Source organism: Neoarius graeffei, chromosome 11 (assembly GCF_027579695.1).
Source record: "Neoarius graeffei isolate fNeoGra1 chromosome 11, fNeoGra1.pri, whole genome shotgun sequence".
Classification (NCBI taxonomy): domain Eukaryota; kingdom Metazoa; phylum Chordata; class Actinopteri; order Siluriformes; family Ariidae; genus Neoarius; species Neoarius graeffei.
In genome coordinates, this window is record NC_083579.1 from 2,607,592 (window position 1) to 2,621,884 (window position 14,293).

The 14,293-nt window shown below is 42.7% G+C and overlaps 1 protein-coding gene across 3 annotated transcripts in view; it reads right to left on the reverse strand.

Moving 5' to 3' along the window:
* Positions 1-278: 278 nt before the first annotated feature.
* acss1 (acyl-CoA synthetase short chain family member 1) overlaps positions 279-14,293 on the reverse strand; it is an 82,704-nt gene continuing 68,689 nt past the window's right edge. For 2 of the 3 annotated variants that reach the window (XM_060933259.1, XM_060933262.1), the window contains exons 7-14: positions 13,820-13,957; positions 11,105-11,197; positions 10,050-10,162; positions 7,262-7,388; positions 6,943-7,070; positions 6,796-6,859; positions 2,529-2,650; positions 279-2,115 (exon numbers count right to left, since the gene is read on the reverse strand). In XM_060933259.1, coding sequence (XP_060789242.1) covers positions 1,939-2,115; positions 2,529-2,650; positions 6,796-6,859; positions 6,943-7,070; positions 7,262-7,388; positions 10,050-10,162; positions 11,105-11,197; positions 13,820-13,957 — 962 coding nt within the window. In that variant the 3' untranslated portion in view covers positions 279-1,938. Of the gene's footprint in view, positions 2,116-2,528; positions 2,651-6,795; positions 6,860-6,942; positions 7,071-7,261; positions 7,389-10,049; positions 10,163-11,104; positions 11,198-13,819; positions 13,958-14,293 lie in introns of those variants that run through there. The other variant, XM_060933260.1, reaches the window with a different exon arrangement.

Genomic DNA, 14,293 nt, shown 5'->3' on the forward strand with positions numbered 1-14,293 from the left:
TGGCTGCTGACTCATAGAGTAAATATATATGCTATATTTACTGTATGGACACGGGATCAGAAAACTATTTTATTTATAATCAGGAGCCACATGGACCCACAGGGGACCGATTTTTTATTATTTTTTGCAATATCTTCCTTCATATTCACCATAAGTGCTACCGGGTGAGGTTTGTTTTGCCTGGCAACACTTGTTTTTCTAAGAGTCTAGAAGCTGATTTTTATTCTCTTCCAACTTTTCCCTTCCGCAACTGCAACACGCCAATAAAAACAAGGTCATTAATCAGATTAATTTTATTTGAAAATTCTAAGCACAGTTCCAGACTGTAAAAAAAGGGTTAAAGTTCATATTCTAAGCCCGTCTCCCATTTCTCACACACATCACATCATCACAGATCACAGCCTTTAAAATATACATTTGATACAGAGAGAGAGAGAGAGAGAGAGAGAGAGAGAGAGAGGAGGTGAAGCGAGTCTTTAATTTCACGACTCAGTTCCATGAGCCACTCTCTCTGCTCCTCTTATTGACCTTTGACCTCAGGGTTCTGGGGTCAGAGGTGAAACCCTCATTGAGAATTCACTTCTGAGAAAATAAACAAATCATTTTTGAATAACTGATTGATCAGAAACACTTCCTGTCAGACACATTTCCATCTTCACAGTGATTGGGGCTGAAATATGATCAGTGAGTGATTAATATATCACAATAATAACATGATATCGGTGAGTTATTAATCAGTTTTATTTTATTAATGCTGTTTATCTTATTAATGCTTATTTAAAGTCATTCACATTGTAACTGTCATCATTTATTTCTATGTAGTCATTAATAATTCAGAAAGTTCTAATGAACTCTAATAACGTCTCACAAACCTGTAATGAAGAGTAAAGTCCTGCAGTGCTGCTGATCGACGCTGTAACCGTGTGGGAGCGATTTTTATCTCAACGGATTCCTTCTCCTTATTTAATTCCTTATTTTATTCCTCTTTCGCTGACGTTCGTGTTCATGTAATAATAAAACAGATCATGTTTTGTTCATAATTGTTTAAAAATACGAAAGATGCTTTGGATTTCTCCTTCTCTGTTACAATCCTGGACTTTATGAGGCTTTATAAAGTGTGTTCATAAATTAATGAACACTTTGTAACGAGGAATACATTTTAAATAAAAATATATATCAGTCAGTTTACTTGAAGCACTCCATCATGTTTTATAAATGTTTAAAATCATATTTTTGACGAATATTGATATTCGGTATTTATGAAGGTTATATGACATGTAGAATTTGAATCACAGTTATGATGAGTTTTAAACAGAGTTCTCATGGTTGTGTTTGACCTGACGACACACCCGAGTCACCTCGGTATCTCACACTTACAACTTGAGTTGGTGTGGGTGTGGTTGTGGGCGTGGCTGTGGTCACGACCTCATGTGCACTGATATTTTTGTATATTTTGATATCAGAGTCATTACTGTAAATATTTTATCACAGTTTATGTCGTTATCACAGGATTTATTCCTCAGCTTACTCAGAGGACGACACAACGCTCTCACACTGATCGAAAATAAACAGTGTCCTGAACTGGGCAGCGTCCTAAACCCCACTCTGAGGTAGTGGAACTCGTCTAAACTATCAGTAATGTGGGTTCTGAAATATCGCTGTGACATGCGTATTTATATTTCACACACGATTCCGTCATTCGTCACACAGAGGGCTGAGGCGGTGTGTGTGTGTGTATGTGTGTGTGTGTCAGGACTTAATGCTGGACACAACCCATCTCCATGAAGAATGACAGAATCGTATCATACAGGTTATTAACATGTCATTACAATCATAAGCCCAACCAATCATGTCTTTATCTGTACCCACTCCCTTACTTCCTGTCTCTTAGATGTACTTCCTGTCATTCCCCTGCCCTGCCCCTTGCATGCTGCGATGTCACGCCCTTGCTGCTCGATTCCTATATTGCCGATGAGCCTCGATGATCTCGGCCACAACAGAGGGGTCGTCCAGCGTGGAGACGTCCCCGAGACTGTCCACCTGCCCCATGACTATGTTCCGGAGAATTCTTCTCATGATCTTTCCCGAGCGAGTCTTCGGGAGACGTTTCACCACCTGATACACCGAGACGGGAAACAGGACGAGGTTAGTGTCCAGAACCTCTCGACATCGACTACACACACTGATCCTGTTCTTCTAAATATCTACACTCTGAGAAGATTTACATCTCTTATGGGTTCTTCAGGGAGTGTCGCAAGCCTTAAAGGTTCTACAATAAAGTGTTTCCTATCAGAAGGAGATCCAAAAAGGGAAAACTGTGAGTTAGAAATCAGTGAGAGACAAAACATCAGAGAGAGAGAGAGAGAGAGAGAGAGAGAGAGATGGAGTGGAACACTCTCAGAACACTGAAGTTTGATTTGGATGTTCCTGGGGAAGCCATTAAAAATTATATAAAGCACCATATAAAAGTGTTTATTATAGATATAATACAAGTTTTAGGACAGATTTTAAACTCTGTGTTTACGCACCAGGAAGTGGTCAGGTATGGCGTATTTGGCGATCCTGGTGGCCACCAGCTCTCTCAGTTCCTTCACCACGAACTCCTGGTTCTCCAACATGTTCTCCTTCATAACCACAAATGCAAACGGAACTGAGGACATAGGAAGAGGTGACATGTTAAACAAAAAGTAAGTTTAACCCCACTTCCAGAAAAGTTGGATATTTTCCAAAATTCAATAAAAACAAAAATCTGTGATTTGTTAATTCACGTGAACCTTTATTTAACTGACAAAAGTACAACTTAATTGTATTTTGTAAATATAAATTCTTGCTCCATACAAGACTTCAGCTGCTGAACAGTCTGTGGTCTCCGTTGTCTGATTCTCCTCTTCATGATGCTCCATACATTCTCAATAGGAGACAGATCTGGACTGGCAGCAGGCCAGTCAAGCACACGCACTCTGTGTCTATGAAGCCATGCTGTTGTAGCCCGTGCAGAATGAGGCATGGCATTGTCCTGCTCAAATAAGCATGGCCTTCACAGGAAGAGATGTCGCCTTGATGAATATGTCTCTCTAAAATCCTGATAAATCAACAGTACCTTCACACACATGTAACTCCCCCATGCGGTGGGCACTGATCCTCCCCCATACCGTCACAGATGCTGCTTTTACACTTTTCTCTGATAACAAACTGGATGGTCGTGTTCACCTTTGACACTGAGAACTCGACGTCCGGTTTTCCTGAAAACGAGCTGAAATGTGGCTCATCTGACCACAGCACACATTTCCACTGTCTTTCGGTCCATCTGAGATGAGTTCCAGCCCAGAGAAATCAGCGGTGTTTCTGTATAGAGTTGATGAATGGCTTCCTCCTTGTGTAATACAGTTTCAGGTTGTGTTTCTGGATGCAGCGGTGGACTGTGTTAAGTGGCGACGGTTTTCTGAAGTCCTCCCGAGCCCATGTGGCTGTATCTGTCACATTAGCATGACGGTTTCTCAGGCAGTGCCACCTGAGGGCTCGAAGGTCACGCCCATTCAACAGTGGTTTCCGACCCCGCCCTTTACACACTGAGATGTCTCCGAACTCCCTGAATCTTTTCACAAGATTATGTTCTGTAGATTCTGAAAGACCTAAAATCTTGTGTTGGGAAATGTTCTTTTTGAATTGACGAACAATTCTCTCATGAATTTTGGCACAAAGCAGTGAGCCACGCCCATCCTTACTTACACAGACTGAGCCTTTGGTGCTGCTCCTTCTAAACCCAATCATGCAACCAATTAACCTGCTGAATGTGGAATCTTCCAGAATGGTGTTAGTTGAATATCCGATAAACTTTTCAGTCTTATTTTGTTTCTGTCCCAACTTTTTCTGAGTGTGTTACAGGAATCAAATTCTAACTTTGTTTATATTTACAAAATACAGTTAAGTCGGTCAGTAAAACTACTGAAAATCTTTTCTTTGCACTTTTGTCAGTTAAATAAAAGGTTCACGTGCAATAAAAACAAAAATCACACATTATTGGTTTTACTGCATTTTGGAAAATATCCAACTTTTCTGTAAATGGAGTTTGTATGGATATAAATAATAATCGGGACTTGAACGTGAAATCCAGTCTCAGTTTATGGCTAATCTGCAGTGTCACACTGTGGCCACCAGGGGGAGTCAGCTGACCACATTTATTTTAAATACAATAAAAATAAAATCAGACTTTTCTGTTCACGTTCCTGTCAGATATTTAGTGATATATCCATATTCTCTGTTTCAGTTATTTAAAACAAACTCAGTGCGTGTTCTCTCTCTTTCTCTGTCTGTCTCTCTCTGTCTGTCTATCTCTCTTTCTCACTCTCGCCTGTGTTCAGATGTTTAATGAATTAGAATTAAACTCAGCACTCTGTTGTGAAGCAACGAACAAATCCACACACAGCATGAGGAAAACGAGTACAAAGAACCTCTCAGAGACCCCGAACACCCCACGCCAGTCTCACCAATGCAGGCTTTATTCTCTCTCTCTCTCTCTCTCTCTCTCTCTCGCTCTCTCTCTCTCTCACCACACTGGAACAGAGAATTGTTTATATACAACTGACTTTTTAAACTTCTTTTAATTTAATCTTATTTATTTATTTGTTCAATTTATATAGTGCTTTTCTAACAGCCGCGGTTGCTTTACAAGTATATAACACAAAATAACATCGTTGTCAGGCTGCAGGCATTTACGGATGTATGTGAGGGGAGAGCAGGGAACGCAGACTGGAGAACAAATCCAAAACACTACATGAAATCAAAGTCAGGGGACAGGCAGGGGTCGATCGATCGGCAGATAGAGTAATAAGGGCTAAACTAAAGCGTAATGAGAACGAGACAATAATGAGGGTCGAGAACACGATAAGGCAGGCAGAATAACAAGGCTTGGTAAGACACTGAACAATACTTCGCATCGAGTGAGTGTGGGAGAGGTGTGTACAGTACAACCCCGATTCCAAAAAAATTGGGACAAAGTACAAATTGTAAATAAAAACAGAATGCAATGATTTACAAATCTCAAAAACTGATCTTGTATTCACAATAGAACATAGACAACATATCAAATGTCGAAAGTGAGACATTTTGAAATTTCATGCCAAATATTGGCTCATTTGAAATTTCATGACAGCAACACATCTCAAAAAAGTTGGGACAGGGGCAATAAGAGGCTGGAAAAGTTAAAGGTAGAAAAAAGGAACAGCTGGAGGACCAAATTGCAACTCATTAGGTCAATTGGCAATAGGTCATTAACATGACTGGGGATAAAAAGAGCATCTTGGAGTGGCAGCGGCTCTCAGAAGTAAAGATGGGAAGAGGATCACCAATCCCCCTAATTCTGCACCGACAAATAGTGGAGCAATATCAGAAAGGAGTTCGACAGTGTAAAATTGCAAAGAGTTTGAACATATCATCATCTACAGTGCATAATATCATCAAAAGATTCAGAGAATCTGGAAGAATCTCTGTGCGTAAGGGTCAACGCCGGAAAACCATACTGGGTGCCCGTGATCTTCGGGCCCTTAGACGGCACTGCGTCACATACAGGCATGCTTCTGTATTGGAAATCACAAAATGGGCTCAGGAATATTTCCAGAGAACATTATCTGTGAACACAATTCACCGTGCCATCCGCCGTTGCCAGCTAAAACTCTATAGTTCAAAGAAGAAGCCATATCTAAACATGATCCAGAAGCGCAGACGTCTTCTCTGGGCCAAGGCTCATTTAAAATGGACTGTGGCAAAGTGGAAAACTGTTCTGTGGTCAGACGAATCAAAATTTGAAGTTCTTTATGGAAATCAGGGACGCCGTGTCATTCGGACTAAAGAGGAGAAGGACGACCCGAGTTGTTATCAGCGCTCAGTTCAGAAGCCTGCATCTCTGATGGTATGGGGTTGCATTAGTGCGTGTGGCATGGGCAGCTTACACATCTGGAAAGACACCATCAATGCTGAAAGGTATATCCAGGTTCTAGAGCAACATATGCTCCCATCCAGACGACGTCTCTTTCAGGGAAGACCTTGCATTTTCCAACATGACAATGCCAAACCACATACTGCATCAATTACAGCATCATGGCTGCGTAGAAGAAGGGTCCGGGTACTGAACTGGCCAGCCTGCAGTCCAGATCTTTCACCCATAGAAAACATTTGGCGCATCATAAAACGGAAGATATGACAAAAAAGACCTAAGACAGTTGAGCAACTAGAATCCTACATTAGACAAGAATGGGTTAACATTCCTCTCCCTAAACTTGAGCAACTTGTCTCCTCAGTCCCCAGACGTTTACAGACTGTTGTAAAGAGAAAAGGGGATGTCTCACAGTGGGAAACATGGCCTTGTCCCAACTTTTTTGGAATTGGGGTTGTATATAGCATGGGCTGATTGACCAGGAAATGAGTGACAGGTGTAATTAATAGACAGGTGACAGAAGGCGCTGTGGTTCTTGGGTATTGTAGTTCAGATCAGCCATATTTGTAGTCTGACTGGAAGTGGCGCTCTCTATCACGTTACTGACCATCGTTACCAGAGTAAAAGGAGAAGAAAAATATTGTGAGAAGAGAAGAGAAGAGAAGAGAAGAGAAGAGAAGAGAAGAGTTTTCAGTTGAGATTTGAAGGAAGGAACAGAAGTGCACTCGTGGTGAAATTGGGGTCGGTCTTTTCACAGTTTGTGGGCGGGGCAGTTTAATGCCTGACCTCAATCTCTCACAACTGCACTTCAGTGGCCTTCAACTCCTGAGGAAACTTCTCTCTCCACACCATGACTGTCTCACCTTCTCCTTTAACTTCATGAGAAATTCCGACGACGGCACTCTCGGGAATATCCGGGTGCTCGTCCTACAGGAGAAAATCACTCAGTCCAAAGCATCCAATCAAATGTGTGATCATAATTTAAATATTTAAATAGCTTCGCCTCTCACCAGGGTGTCCTCGATCTCTGCTGTGCCCAGACGGTGCCCACTGATATTGATGACATCATCCATCCGTCCAGTGATCTGGTAATATCCGTCTGCTGTCCGGTATGCTCCGTCGCCCGTAAAATAATAACCTACAGGACGAAAACACACACACACACACAACTTTATTACAACACTAACAATTAAACTTTACACATTTTATACATCTAAAACACGAAACACACTTTTCTATAAAAAGAAAAAATACAGACCACGCCTCCTTCACTGAGATTGACAGGTACACAGGCCACACCCCCTTTATACCTGAGAGGAGTGCACTTACCAGGATAGGGTTTAAAGTACGCATCCACAAATCTCTGATGATCTCCAAAAATGCTTCTGGCCATTCCGGGCCAGGGTTGGCTGATACACAGAGCACCACTGACATCATTTCCTGTCATGACCTGGCCCTGTGATAAAAGTCATGACATGAAATAAATTATATTCTAAATACAGCTGTGAGCAGCGATGAGGGGACCAAGCACGAACAGTAACCCATCAGGTCATAGTTCCCATGGAAAATTCATGTCATTTGTCAAGGACATGGCTGTACGCACTCATGGCACGTTTCATGTCAATTGACCAAAGAATGGCTGAGATATGAGCTCACTTCCTGTTTGGCTCAGCCTTGGGATGCAAGAATTTATGAAACACATTTTTGCACAGCCCCACAAACTTTTTGGTGCTTCCTCAAAATGGGGTCCCTTTCCAAGTCCATTTCCCAAGTTTGGTTTTGATAGATCAAAGCGTTGCTGTGATATGACCTCACTTCCTGTTTGATTTTGATTGGCTGTAATGGGTGAATGCTTTGGCAAACTGAAAAGCCAACTTTTGTGAGCTTTGGTCTGAGTATCATTTCTGCCTAATTTATTGACAATTGGACAAAATCTGTGACCTGAGAAAACTCTTAAGTGTTATTGATAAAATACATAAAGGCAGAAAATGCAATACGGTGCAAACTGACATCATGAAGAACAAGAATCCAATGATATCTCAGGTTTGAAAATCAGGTATACGGTTCCGCACGACCTCACCTTAACAGCTGCTAGTTTGTTTATTCTGCTTATTTCATGTTTACCTGCTGGGCGGCACGGTGGTGTAGTGGTTAGCGCTGTCGCCTCACAGCAAGAAGGTCCTGGGTTCGAGCCCCGTGGCCGGCGAGGGCCTTTCTGTGCGGAGTTTGCATGTTCTCCCCGTGTCCGCGTGGGTTTCCTCCGGGTGCTCCGGTTTCCCCCACAGTCCAAAGACATGCAGGTTAGGTTAACTGGTGACTCTAAATTGAGCGTAGGTGTGAATGTGAGTGTGAATGGTTGTCTGTGTCTATGTGTCAGCCCTGTGATGACCTGGCGACTTGTCCAGGGTGAACCCCGCCTTTCGCCCGTAGTCAGCTGGGATAGGATCCAGCTCGCCTGCGACCCTGTAGAACAGGATAAAGCGGCTACAGATAATGAGATGAGATGAGATGTTTACCTGCTATACTGCAAGTGCCCTTGACTGTTTGGTTATTTGAACCAATTTATGTGTGTGTGTGCATATATATGAGTGTTTAGTCTACGTCTAGTTCCTATCTAGAGTGTTTATACTGTTTATATTGTCTGTTTGAGTGTTTAGTCTGTGTGTAGTTCTTATCTAGTGTTTACACTGTTTATTTATTCCATCCATCCATCCATTATCTGTAGCCGCTTTATCCTGTTCTACAGGGTCGCAGGCGAGCTGGATCCTATCCCAGCTGACTACGGGCGAAAGGCGGGGTTCACCCTGGACAAGTCGCCAGGTCATCACAGGGCTGACACATAGACACAGACAACCATTCACACTCACATTCACACCTACGCTCAATTTAGAGTCACCAGTTAACCTAACCTGCATGTCTTTGGACTGTGGGGGAAACCGGAGCACCCGGAGGAAACCCACGCGGACACGGGGAGAACATGCAAACTCCGCACAGAAAGGCCCTCACCGGCCCCGGGGCTCGAACCCGGACCTTCTTGCTGTGAGGCGACAGCGCTAACCACTACACCACCGTGCCGCCCACTGTTTATTTATACTGTTTATATTGTTTGAGTGTTTAGTCTATGTCTAGTTCCTATCTAGAGTGTTTATACTGTTTATATTGTTTATTTCAATTATTCTATTTTTATTTATTGCATTGCCTGTTTGCACCGTGGGTCAGAGAGGACTGATATTTCATCTGTGCTGTATGTCGAGCATGTATAGCATATTTGACAATAAAGTTGACTTGACTTGACTTGAAAAGTTACATGTGTGAACGCACCTCTACATTTGACCCACTGGTGGCGCTAAAGTGCTCGATGTACAATAATGAAACTTGGTGAAAAGAATCAGCGGACTGTCCATAATCAGTGTGTCAAATTTCAAAACTTTTTACCGTACGGTTCTGTGGAATGCCACAGACAACCTCGCCACAAGAAGAAGAAAAGGTAGAAACACAATGGTGCCTGTGCAGCTTCACTGCTTTTCCTCCAGTAAACAGAAGCTGAACTTCAGTGCAGCAGGTTTAAAGAAGCGCAGGGCTCAGATGTGCATCTGCTCGTGTCCTTTTGCAGAAAGTCAGTGCTGAGTAAATACACATGACTTCCTGGTAGTGTTGGAGCTGCTCCAGAGGACACTGTGTCTTTTATAGTTCATAGGAATATGAGTACAGGAGAAGAACCACGCCCACATTCAGGGGGTGGAGAGAGAGATTACTTTCCATACAGTAACAATGCAGACTGTATCAGGATTCTATTCTATAAATACACGCTGGATTAAACACACAGACTGTTTCATAACGTCACCTGATTTTATTTGTTTCTCAGTATTTTGTTTTCTGTCACACACTCTTTCACATCACATTAACGTTTTTTTCCGTGTTCAGTATAATCATCACTGAATTGTTATTATTTAAAAGGAGCAGAGTATTTTTTTTAAATCATGAATTATGATCATCAGTATACTCGACGCTGGTGTCTAATTCTCTGTACAGTTTTATTCTTGCAAAACGCTCGCTTCCGTGTCCCACCTTTCATCATTTTTCATCGTTATCTCATAAATATTAGAGAAGATTTTACCTTTTCATCCATTAATGCAGGTTGAATGCCGTAGAAAGGCCTCATGGCCATGGCAGGTCGTATTTCAGCGCCGGGTTCGGCAGGCCACGGTGCGATACACACTCCGCCCGTCTCTGTGGAAAAAAAAACAGGATAAAATAATACACAACGTCTAAAACCTGGAATGGTTAATAATAATGCACGAAATTTGAGGTGGAGAAAAATATTAGTGTCATTTTAACTCTGACTCAAGTTCAATTATTAACAGCATTAGCAGAAGAACAGTGCTGGCCGTGAGGTACTGTACACCTTTAACCTTCATCAACCTTCAGAAGGTGTTGATAACAGCAGCTCTGACAGTAGTGCAGGTTTATATTAACACACTCGTTCTGATATGCTTTCATTTCTATAGCAACGGCTCATTCACAGAGACGCGTATGGCAGGCGGTCCACGTAAACACAATTTTTTTACAAACTGTTGATCTGGTGACGTTTTCTGTGAGGGGAAATGTGTGTATCGTTTCTGGAAGGAGTCTCCAGTGTCAGTGCAGTGTAACAGTCAGAGGGGAAGCTGGAACTTTTCCGAAAGTTTTCCGACGCCTTCAGGACAGAGGAGTTTACACTTCTTCTTTGCGGTTTGTCAGTAACATGATGGGACAAGCTGTGTTTTTTTTTCTCTTATTAACTTGAAGAAAGAGTGGTGAGGGAATGAGTGTTTATAGCTGCTATAACGTAAGTGACAACAGGAACTAGCATTCACTGACATTCCAAAAAAGATTTTAAAAAATATAAAAGGATAAAAAAAAAGTATGTCTTGTCATTCTTTAAGAATAAAAAAGTGTAATAATTGGTAAGTTGCTGACGTGTGAGGGGAATAAAACACTTGGGAGTGTGATGTTCAAGGAAAATAATCAACTTCAGGGTGATAACAGTAACTCTGTAGTAAATATCCTTCATAATCTCATAACTGGTTTAAAACCAACACAAACGAGAATCAGACACCAAACAACACATCTAACCTGATCACCTGCACGTCAAATCAACTGCAAAGTTAATTTAATGAACGTATTAGTTACCTGTCTGCCACCACGTATCCACTAGAGGGCATCGTTTTTCTCCCACCACGTTGTAGAACCAATCCCACGCCTCATGATTGATGGGTTCTCCAACTGCAAGGGCAATCAACAAGAAAAATGACTCATTACCAAACTTCCAGGGATTAATCAAGACAAACAGCACAATAAACTACACTGCTGCTGAATTATTTACACAGGATTGTTGGTATTAATCACCAACATGACCATGAGATCAACTGGATCGTTATGAGTTTCATGTTCAAGCTGAACTGGAGCAGGAGAACCGGTTGTGCTGTAACGCTCATGGAGCTCTGACGGCACCTGATCAGTGTGGAGTGTCCGAGTTGGCACAGGATCAGGTCTGACATGCCCCTTTTCCACCAAATCAGTTCCAGGGCTGGTTCGGGGCCGGTGCTGGTGCTGGTTCACAACTCGTTCAATTTGTGAGCCAGCTGAGAATCAGTTTGCTTTTCCATAGCTCGCGGAGCTAAGGGAAGCCACGTCATTACGTCGCTGTATACGTCATTACGTCGCTGTATGCGTCAGTTACGTCGCTACGTTTGCATAAACCTTGGCGCAAACATCAAAGCAAAAACAACGCGGAAGAAGCAGCAGCAACAACAACAACAATAATAATGGATGATTTCGCGTTTGTACAGCTGCTGCCTCTCATCGCTTAAAAATGGCGATCTTTCGCGGTCTTGTTATTGTCGTTGGTCTTAACAACTCCGCTCCCCCGCTGACGTAAGCGGGTCTTTCCTCTGGCCCAGCAGAGAGTTGGTGCTAGCCTGGAACCGGTTTTTCTGGCCCCAGAGCCAGTTCTTTGTCAGTGGAAACAGAAAACCCGGTTCCAAACTAAGCACTGGCCCCGAACCAGCCCTGGAACTGATTTGGTGGAAAAGGGGCATTAGTGACCTTCAAGTGTTCAAGTCTGAACAGTGAGATAAACAAGACGAACTTGGACAGGAATTCTCCGACAGCTCGCTGAGAAAATACCAAATAATACACTGTACACAAATAACGTACAGAGACACACATATAATAGAGGAAAGTTATATTTTAACGGCCCATAAACGTATACGTGAAATTATATTAATGTAGTTTTCCCAGTAATTTACACTGAGAGGAAATGTGTATTCAGACACTTTATTTATTTTAATATCATTCATTAAACAGTGCAGAATAAACTTCACACCTACACACAGCATCTAAACAATGACCCAAAAAGTATGTATTCGGAAGCAGAATCCAGAGAGTCAGCGACGCAGTAGCTCGCACGGCCGCGCCATGAGAAATCAGACTCTTTTATAATTCGCTATGTTGTTCTTCAGGAAAACATTTTGATCTTCCACACAAAACAATCAGAATCAAAATCTGTTGAAAACTCAGGGAGGAGTAGCGATGTTTGTGAATTGTGGACGGCCAGACGGACGGACGACACGTGATGGCAATAGCTCATCGCCCTACAGCCGGTGAGCTAACAAATATATGTTTAAAAAATGAAATTGATATCATTATATTAAGTTAAAGGTCAACACAGTGGTGTAGTGGTTAGCACTGTCGCCTCACAGCAAGAAGGTTCTGGGTTCGAACCTCACGGCTGACTGGGACCTTTCTGTGTGGAGTTTGCATGTTCTCCCTGTGTCTGCATGGGTTTCCTCCAGGTGCTCCGGTTTCCCCCACAGTCCAGAGACATGCAGATGAGGTAAAATAGCCCCCACTGGGGTTGCCCAAGCCAATGCATCCTTAGTTCTGGATAGATCGGGGAGGGTTGTGCCAGGAAGGGCATCCGGTATAAAACCGACACCAAATCAAATATGCGGATCATAAATTGGGAAGGATGATCTGCTGTGGTGACTCCTAACGGGAGCAGCTGGAAGAAGATATTAAGTTAAAGATCAGAATCACGCAAAACTGAGACACCTCCAGAACTTTTGGAGCAACAATCCTTTTGTGTGTGTCCACACTTCAGGAACTGAGGATGACTGTAGTTCTTAGAACGCTGTTTTGAGGAACTTCTTTAGCTCCCACTTCAGGGTAGGTTCTCATCCAGCACAAGCGGAACCCATGGAAGCCATGGCCTAATGGTTAGAGAAGCAGCTTTGGGACCAAAAGGTTGCTGGTTTGATTCCCTGGACCAGCAGGACTGGTTGAAGTGCCCTTGAGCAAGGCACCAAACCCCCATCTGCTCTGGCAAGAGTGATGGTGTACCTTGTGTCTGATCAGTCAAAGAAAAGCTGATGATATGATCATCAGTTTGGGTGGTGCCCAACTGAAATGAAGCAAGAGGAACCCTGAGTGATTCGTTGACTGCAAGCCAATGCAGCACCATTTAAAAAAATCTGTAAACTGTTAGCTGTGGAAACAATAGCTCTTAACATTAGCCTAAAAAAAAAACACGGATAAACGGACCAACAGTGAAGTCCAGGCTTTACTGAGCGTATATGCGACGGAGTAAATACAATATTTATATTAATAATTCTGCCTGATTACTAGTGTTTTTGACTTTCGTTTCCGTTTATTCCTGACTATGATACTCACCTGCCCTCTGACATTCTGTTTGTGAATCGACCAACCCTCGCCTGACCCTGACCACGTCTTCTGCCTTGCGATTTGGATTAGGACTACAGGTTGCGATGCACCCGCTCTCCCCTGCACCTGAATCTGTAAGTGCCTGCACCCTGACAGGACTGTACATGTGCCACGTTCTCTCACCTGAGCCGAGGGTTCTGAGCGATGAGCGGTCGTACTTCTTCACCCAGCTCTCCTCGTATTTCAGCAGCAGCCTGAGAGCCGTAGGAGCAGCATAAAACTGATTAATCTTCAACCGTTCTACTGTCTCCCAGTACCGACCTACACACACACACACACACACACACACACACACACACACACACACACACAAGTATAAATGTGTTTGCAACCAGACTGCGATTTCACACACCGAGCTTTAACGTTAAAATCTGATCATAGACCAGCGAGATGAAGCTTTATGAAGTTCAGCAGAGAGTTTAATCCTGACAGCTCTCCTAAATCTGCTGTAAAACTCATCTTTATTAAATATAATTACACTCCTTACGCTACACCTATTGAGAATTAAACGTATTTGAATAGAATGAAGCTGAAATGCGGCGTTTAACCCCTGGGTCACAGTGAGATGTTCAGTGTAACCTCCAGCAGGTACATGAA